Raw genomic sequence first — 9,537 nt, 5'->3', positions numbered from 1 at the left:
CGGAACAAATAATAATCCGATGGTGCCAGGTCTGGAGAATATGGTGGGTGTAGCATTGTATCCCATTCAAGCTGTAAAAGCTTTTGGCGAGTGACCAAACTTGCGTGAGGTCTCGCGTTGTCTTGGTGAAACACTACACCTTACCTGCTGATTAGTTCTGACATTTTCTGTTGAAGTGCATCATTCAGTTTGTCCAGCTGATGACAGTAGACTTCCGAATTAATGGTTGTGTTATCTGGTAAAAGCTCAAAAAAAAACGATTCCTTTAAAATCCCACCAAACAGACAGCATCACCTTTTTTTGGTGAATATCGGCTTTGGAAATGGTTTGACATCAAAATTGCCGGATCGAAATTTAGCGAACCAGTTCTGGCACTGGCGTACTGTCAACACACCTTCTCCATACACATCAGTCAATTTCTTTCTGGCTTGAACAGCATTTTTACCCTTTCTGTAGTAAAACAGTAACATATGTCGAAAATGCTGCTTATCGCTCTCCATATTTAAAAGGGCACCAACCAAAAACTACTGCGTAGAATTAATTGGAATTTTTCACACACAAGCCTTGCTATATGAGCTCTCAAAGCATATAAAAATTATACGGCTTAAATGTGAAGTTGGGCGAAAAAGAATACAATTAAATCCTCTGTCGGGAAAAAACGAAATGACTTTCCAAACAACCCGATAATATAGTTACATTAGTTCGACAGATCTGTGACTTAATATGTATGGTTTATTGTTGTTGTTGCTGTTGTCATCTCTCGTAGCTTAGAGTTAGAACATTGACGAGTAAAGCCAAAGGTCCCGGGTTCGATTCCCGGCGAGGGGTGAGTTACAACAACAACAAATTTTCCATGTGGAAGTTTATAAAAAATTGAAATTGGTATTTCACATTAATATAAAAATATTAAGTAAATAAACAAACCCATCTCGATGCCTCCAAACCAAGAAAAAGAACTTCCTGCCCTTACAGAAAAATCTGCTGGGTCAGGACTAGTAAGCCTCACGCAATGGGCTGCGGTCAGAGCGGCGTCCTTTGTTATTAGTACTGCTCCACAAATAAAGTTTTTTTGAAAGAGGAACGTAAGTTGGTACGGATGAGCGTGGATGAGAGTTGGAAAGCCTCCTACGATTCTATTTTCAGTTACCCGTGCTGCATCCAATACGAGAGGTACTAGAAACAGTAATTGTTATTAATATCTAATACTTCTTTTACATTTACATATTAGGACTAGTATATATTGTATGTATGGGCTGGAAATTGAAGGAGTAGTAGGGATATAAAGCAGAATATAGCGCAGGGTCGAGTCCCCTTCAGTAAAAAGAAGTCACTTTTATTCTCGCGAATGATTAGTTTAGAAAATCGAAAATGAATGTTAAAGGTGTATGTTTGGAGCGCGTCGCTGTATGGGAGCGAAATAAGGACGGTGGGCACTGCGGAAAAGAAAAGGTTAGAAGCGTTCGAAATGTGGTGTTACAGGCGAATGATGAGGATACTGTGGATAGAGAAGGTTAGAAATGAAAAGGTATTAGAAAGAGTAAGAGAACAGGGAACTTTATGGGAGTCAATAAGAAATAGGCGAGATAGATTAGTAGGACACCTTCTCAGGCATGAAGATCTAGTCAGGGACATAACAGAGGTAGAAACTGGAGTTAGGAAGGGCATGGTTAGACCTAAATTAGATTACTGTTGTTGACAATAAATACCAGAAAGCGTATCTACTTACTAGAAAATTTGATATTCATATGTATGAATATAATTATATTGCTTATCATACTATCACCACTTCTATAATAAATCGTCTAACTTTTATTTAGAGTAGACTGGGGTCAATTTAGTCGTTTTTGATAAAGTCGCCTATTGTACTTATATTTTAACTCCAATTCGGTGGCGAATAGGAATGTAATTACTTCGTTCTTTTGAAATATCTACTTAGTGTTATCAATAATAAAAGTTATATCAACCGTTTAAGATTAAAATCTAGTTAACGAATGTATTTACACATGATTGAAACCATAACAACGCTTAGTTTTATTTTGGTTGTTTTTGATGTTTAACATTTACGGTGTTCTCGGTTTCTGGCTTTTTTTCCCGATAGTGAGGATTGTTTGTTATATAAAAGAGATCTGGATATCTCAATTCCGCCTAATAAGTATTATTAATGCATAATTTTGGACATATAAGCGATTTTAAATAGGATGATTTCTAAAGTATGGAACATGAGCGAAGAAGGTCAATTTGGATTGTATTGTGAAGGATGGTAGACATGTAGGTGTGGGAACACTCTTCCAGGAACGAAACCGACCACTTCGCCATACCACGAGATACTTCGTGATTTTCCGTCATTAACTCGACCCAACGGCCAAATCACCTTCTCGAAACATGCAACAAGGCACTATATAAACACTACCCCCGGTCCACCAGTAGCATGCAAACCACGACGTTTAGCCCCGGACCGTTTCTCTGCAGCAAAGAGAGAATTTGAAACGTTGGTACAACTGGGTATCGCACGTCCCTCCTCCAGCCCCTGGGCATCGCCACTGCACATGGTCCCAAAGAAAGACGATGAATGGCGCCCATGCGGAGACTACCGTGCTCTCAACGCGAGAACAATCCCGGACAGATATCCAGTACGCAACATCGACGATTTCACGCATGCACTAGCAAATAAGAAGATTTTCTCCACAATCGACTTGGTTAGAGCGTATAACCAAATTCCAGTCGCAGAGGAAGACATCCCAAAGACAGCAATTACAACACCTTTTGGATTGTTCGAGTTTCCTCATATGAATTTTGGTTTACGTAACGCCAGCCAAACATTTCAACGTTTTATTGACGAAGTGTTACACGGCCTTGACTTCTGTTTTGCTTACATCGACGACATACTTGTCGCATCAGAAAATGCTGAGCAGCACAAACAGCATTTACGCACGTTGTTTACTCGTCTACATTCATACGGAATACTGCTTAACCAAGCAAAATGCAACTTTGGTAAACAAGAAGTTTCTTTTCTAGGTTATTCTGTCTCGGCAAATGGAATACGTCCTTTACCCGACAGAGTAACAGCAATCTCCAATTTCCCCAAGCCTACTACCGCAAAACAATTGCGACGTTTCCTGGGTATGCTCAACTTTTACAGAAAGTTCCTGCCTAACGCTGCCCGCACTCATTCTGCTCTGAATGAACTTTTACTGGGGAAAATCAAAGGAAATGCACCACTTCAATGGAATCCCACAGCCAACGAGGCATTCAATTCAAGTAAGGAGCAACTGGCGCAGACTACTCTCCTGCACCATCCGCAACCAGATGCTACCTTAGCAATTTTCTGTGACGCATCCGACCATCACTTGGGCGCTGCGTTACAACAATTCCACAATGGAACCTGGGAACCCCTTGCATTTTTCTCCTCCAAACTATCGAACGCTGAAGTCAAATACAGCGCTTTCGACAGAGAACTTCTCGCGATTTATCGCACAATTAAGCATTTCCGCCATTTTCTCGAAGCCCGTGACTTCATTATATTTACCGATCACAAGCCCCTCACCTTTGCCTTCCGTCAGAACCCTGACAAATGCTCTCCTAGACAGTCACGGCACCTCAATTTCATTAGCCAGTTCTCAACGAACATCCAGCATATTTCTGGGAAAGACAACATTATCGCAGACGCACTCTCACGGATTTCTGAGTTATCAACGCATATTGACTACGAAGCTCTTGCTACTGCTCAGGAATCCGACAGGGAACTACAACAGTATCTCAACGCTAACCATTCCCTTCATCTCAAACGCATTCTCATTCCCGGCTCAAATAAAGCCATTTTCTGCGACATCTCGACTGGCACGGCAAGACCCTTTTTAACTTCAACATTTCGTTTCGCAGCATTCAAGCAGTTACATTCCCTAACGCATCCTGGAATCCGTGCTTCCATTAAACTTGTGACCCAGCGATTTATTTGGCCATCTGCTAATAAAGATTGCGCCAAATGGGCACGCGAATGTCTCTCTTGTCAAAAAGCCAAAGTTACCCGTCACGTTTCTCCACCCTTGGGCGAATTCGGACTACCATCAGAGAAGTTCGACCACGTCCACATGGACATAGTTGTGATGCCGCACTCCGAAGGATACCGTTACTGCCTCACGTGTGTAGACAGATTCACACGTTGGCCCGAAGCTTTTCCAATGACGGACCAAGAAGCCACAACGGTAGCACGAACATTTTATGAAGGCTGGATCTGTCGCTATGGCACACCCCTGAGAATCACCACAGACCAAGGTAGACAGTTTGAGTCCCAGCTTTTCAAGGAGCTTTCGCAGCTAACAAACGCGAAGCAAATCCACACAACGGCATACCACCCCAGCTAATGGCATGGTTGAGAGATTACACCGCCAATTAAAAGCCGCCATAACCTGCCATCAAAACAGCAGCTGGACCAGGATTCTCCCCACCGTTCTTCTAGGAATTCGTGCAGCCTGGAAGGAAGACCTTAAGACTACAGCAGCCGAGATATTATATGGAAAACCCCTTCGTCTACCAGGCGAATTTCTGGCCCCAGACACCCGTCAATCGCACACCACCACCCAGACATATGTTCAGCAGCTTCGAGATTACTTCCGACTTCTACGACCTGCAGCTGGAAGCAGGCATGGTGGACACAAAACTTTCATTCATGGAGATCTACGAACGGCCGAATATGTTCTAATTCGACGGGATGGTCCAAAGAAACCACTACAATTCTCCTACGATGGGCCATATAAAGTAATCAAACGAGGCGAACACTCTTTCGTAATTCAACTTCCCAACACAAGCAAATCAGTATCTATCCAGAGACTCAAACCAGCATATATTGTGACAGATGAACAACATCCTCAACCTATACCTACAAAGAAGAACATGGACGATCGACCAGCACATACAACAACCCGGTCCGGTCGTCGAGTACATTTCCCAAGATACATCTGAACAGTTTAAACCACATCGTTCCTCACTGGAAGGGGGGTCCTGTGGGAACACTCGGTATAGCAGTAAACAATTCAAATGTGTAATAATTAAAGTTCATCATTTCTGCCGACTTAGTAAAATCGCGGTACAGTGCGGCTAACTAGGTCATAGACATTTACACACACATATGTAAACTGCTGAACTAACTATTGCCATTAAACTAATGTAAATAATTTTTGTATAAATAGCTTGTAAAGAATTGAATAAATCAGTCTAACCCCAGGCTCGCCATTATTAGATACTGCAACAGTATCAACTCCTAAATACCGCAAGGTATCAACCATCGGATGCTGTACCAGTGTTACATCTCATCATAGGCACAGCAATGTGTCCAACGCTTTTGTAAATCGGTTCTTCTCAGAACCACAACTTTGCTAGTCACATCTCTCATCTCATACGACAGAGTGTGGCTACATAGGTATAAACATCTTTTTCTCTCTTTATTGGGGGGGGGGTTGATTTTAGTCTATCATAATTTAACCTTTTCCCCCATTTAAATTAACCTAACCTAACATTTTCCCCCATTTTTTTATGTGGAGGGGAGTGAACTTTCACCCATTATAACTCAATTTTTTGCCTTTATATGCAAGGTTAGGATGTGGAGACCAAAAGTTCCCTCCTGCAAGGTCGTAACTATCCCCCCTCCCTTCTCCACTCCTAACGACAGTTAGTCATACACACAGTTACTATTAAACCGATCTTCAATTTTCAGCACCACCATCCCCAACTAAAGACATTTGCATGGTATTCTGCAAAACTACCTCGTCCTCCCTTCTCTCAACTATAAATAACGTGTATAATTATTACATATTCATCAACTTGCCGAGAATGATGAAAATGGTTGAATTTTAGTTATTGTACCTTCATCCTCGATTATATAATTAATTTTTACATAATAAATACTATTGATTTATTAAAATATACTGATGCAAAATATACATGTCTTTTAGTACTTCTAACATGTTCGAAAACAAGAGAAATAAATGACCTATTAAATATAAATTATTAAAATGCTGTCTTCAATGTCTATGAAATTACCTAAGTTTGGTTCCTAGTAAAGTATTAAAGAATTTTATTTTGAAATTGGAGTTCCTGATCTAATTTAGAAAATCTTTGAAAAAACAAAGCAAAATTATTATAAAAAGTACACTGCACCACCTATCCGTGTTATAATTAGGTATTCAAGTAATTTATGTTTTTACTAGATTCTACTCGAGGCTTCGCTCGCGTTGATGTCGTAAATACATGTCAAAGATCATCGACGATCACATACAACTAATTGTTTTCTATCCCTCGGGAATAGTACCTTTTTCTGGATAAAGGGTACCGTATGTCCTTTTCTGTATTCTTTATAATGTGTGTACTAAATTTAATGATAATCGGTTGACTAGCTAAGGCGTGAAATCGTAACAAACAATTTAGGATTTTCGTCATATGTCATAAAATTAATCAAAGTAATTGAAACAGGTGAAAAAGGCCGGTGTCATGGTTACTACTGAAGTTGTTTATTTCGGAAGTTACAGAGTAAATTTCAGTATTTTTTTGATACATAATTATTTATAATTATTAGTAGGTAAGGTTTTGAATTCGTTTACAATTTAATAGTATACGAAGTAAGCGTTTTTAATTTGGGTGATTTCTAAATTATGGAAGGTATGTCTCTGCTAGTTTTTCGAAAATAACAGGCAAAAATTAAAATTTTTAAAACTAAGTAACATTACTAATAATTCTTTTATGATTACAGTTCTATAGCTGAGCTGATAGGGAGACTGACCATCATCGAATGGTCATTTTTGCAAAAACAATCGGGTACTTTTTTACCATAAAATATTAGAAAATTTCAATGAGTCTCAAAAATGGTTATTATGAGACGAATGGCACACTTTCTGAGACATGAAGGGTTAGTTAGAGATCAATTTATAGCAAAGAGGGTAGGAGGGAAGACCCAAATATCTATAAATATGCAACAATGTTCTAGTGCTTGGGACTAAGCGGTATGGCCCAGAGGTTTAGGTCATTGTTCAGCATTCGGAAGGACGCCGGTTCGATTCCGGGTCCGTCTGCCTTGGTCCAAGTTTTTCTGTGGTTTCCTTGGATCACCTAAGTAAATGCTAGGGCAGTAATATTCCACAGATAATCTTTCATTCTCTTCTGTCTTCATTTCATCCGTCTCATCTTTCTCACCCGAATCACCACCCACCCATTCCCACGATTCCTGAAAGAAGGCTAAGAAGGGCCTTCCGCCCTACCTTCCGGCGTAGTTCGGAGGGACTGCCCGCCCACCAGCATTACTGGCTGGTGGGAATGAAACACCCAAAAGTTTTTTTTCGTGCTCGAGAAATGCGAAGACTGGCTCAAGTTCGCATTTGAGATCTGACGTTATAGAACAATGGTCTTAAAAAGGCTCCAAGTGATTCTTTGCTCCCTTGGGTATGGCTCTGCCGCATAGAACAACGTGTGGATTAAAATCGCGTATGGAGTCAAAAAATAGTCCATGATCTTTAGTTAACGAATGTGCTTAAAATATCGCTCAGCTGTAAACTGATGGATTGTTACAACTACTATCGGAGAAAGATGTGGTGTCACTGAAGTAGCTAATAATGTGGAATGTTGCAGTTTTTGGGAAATGGGAACTTTGGCTCAGGATAAGAAAGTGTGTGTCGTATCAGTCTTTGGACTGATGACTTTGTGATGATGATATAATATGGCTTTTTGATACCATCGTTGTTTGATTATTTCATTCTTCTATCTCTAAAGTTTACCTATATCAGTCATTAAGTATAGACGGTTGATGAAAATAAAATATTGTGTTGTAGTGTGAGTTTCTTTTACTATAATTGCCTTGTTAATTTTATATTTTCATTATGTTTAAGGTTAATAAAAATATCGTAATTTCAGAAAAGAAAAACAAATGTTACTTTTTTAATATATCACTAAATTCTTGCGATTATATATAATTTGTAATGAATCAAAACTTATACATCGATGTGACAACTTCACTAACAAATATTCACGTCTATTAATTCTACGGATATGCTTAAATTTTAAAAAATTAATATAAAAAAATAAAACAGAAACTTACCACTGCAAAACAGAATAAAAACAGTAATCATAGCTGATGTCTAACTACACAGTGTACTAACTAGCATTTACCACTTTTCATGCTTCTGATAAGAAAGACATGCATTTTAACATGTTTGGCATGCTCTGACGTTCACCATTTTTACAATAAATTGCCGGAACATATGATTCACGTTAAGTAGTGATAATAACGAATAAAAACTGACAAAACGAAGGAAAAACTGCTTTTGCAAAACAAGTAATTATATAACTCGAATAAATATCAAAATTTGGTGCATTATTGTTTGATCGTTATCGATATATAGAGTAGGCGATTATTTCAGGGCACTGCACGAAAGTGTTTGTCTGTGTTTAGTCCAACAATGTTATATAAACACGATTTTTTTATAAAAAAAAAGGAATAACATGATATTGCATCATTAAATACGCAAAACAAATTAGGAAATTATTTCAAAAGAAACGTGCGACGTATTATAAGTATTACACTTATGTATAGTATTACCATAGTAAAGTTTTTTGTAGATATCTGATGCAAATTTTCACTTTACGTGACACAATAGACTTGCAGACTGAAAATTTCGTACATGCCGGTACATACGTCAGTATATGTAAATCAGACGTAGGTACAATTGTGTCGTATTCGCACTAGCTAATAAAACTAGTAAACTACGAATATCAATAAATACAAGAAGAACAGTGTACTATTAAATTACCAGTTAGATCCAAATAAGTCACCGTCGTTACATAATTGCCGTAAGAGTCAAGATTACATTGATTTCGTCTTGTCTCGTATTAAAAATGATAATATCAACAGCAACGTATGAAATATTATTCTGAAAATTCATTTCTGAATTTTTTACCCACTACACGCTACCTCAAATTAATGAGGGAAAAATTGTTGCTGCTGTGACACCCCCGCCGGGAATCGAACCCGGGACCTTTGGCTTTACGCACCAATGTTCTGACCACTAAACTACGAGAGGTGACAACAGCAACCACTACCAACCGACCTACAAGGTTAACGATACGTCAAACTGATGTAACTTTATACTGAATATACTATGATTAAACATACATACAATTTAGACATCTTTTTAGAAGTGAGTTAGTTTAATATGAAATATTATTCTGAAAATTCAATTCTGAATTTTTTACCCACTACACACTACCTCAAATTAATGAGGGAAAGATTGTTGGTGTTGTCACACCGTTGTTGCAGGTCGGTTGGTCGTGGTTGCTGTTGTCACCTCTCGTAGTTTAGTGGTCAGAACATTGGTGCGTAAAGCCAAAGGTCCCGGGTTCGATTCCCGGCGAGGGTGTGACAACAGCAACAATTTTTCCCTCATTAATTTGAGGTAGCGTGTAGTGGGTAAAAAAATTCAGAAATTGAATTTTCAGTATAATATTTCATATTAAACTAACTCACTTCTAAAAAGATGTCTAAATTGTATGTATGTT

The 9,537-nt window shown here is 38.7% G+C and overlaps 1 protein-coding gene across 3 annotated transcripts in view; it reads right to left on the bottom strand.

Moving 5' to 3' along the window:
- Window positions 1-8,401, bottom strand: part of LOC108738922 (trypsin 3A1) — a 16,849-nt gene extending 8,448 nt beyond the window's left edge. For all 3 annotated transcript variants that reach the window (XR_003231213.1, XM_018472538.1, XM_025974969.1), the window contains exons 1-2: window positions 8,081-8,401; window positions 925-1,173 (exon numbers count right to left, since the gene is read on the bottom strand). Coding sequence is in view for 2 of the 3 variants with exons in the window: in XM_018472538.1 (XP_018328040.1) it covers window positions 925-1,173; window positions 8,081-8,111 (280 nt within the window). In the remaining variant the exon portion in view is untranslated. The remainder of the gene's footprint in view (window positions 1-924; window positions 1,174-8,080) is intronic.
- Window positions 8,402-9,537: the final 1,136 nt, after the last annotated feature.

The sequence above is a fragment of the Agrilus planipennis genome, unplaced genomic scaffold (assembly GCF_000699045.2).
Source record: "Agrilus planipennis isolate EAB-ADULT unplaced genomic scaffold, Apla_2.0 scaffold118, whole genome shotgun sequence".
NCBI lineage: Eukaryota > Metazoa > Arthropoda > Insecta > Coleoptera > Buprestidae > Agrilus > Agrilus planipennis.
The sequence above is the reverse complement of the archived record's forward strand: the minus strand, read 5'-3'. Positions and strand labels throughout refer to the sequence as shown.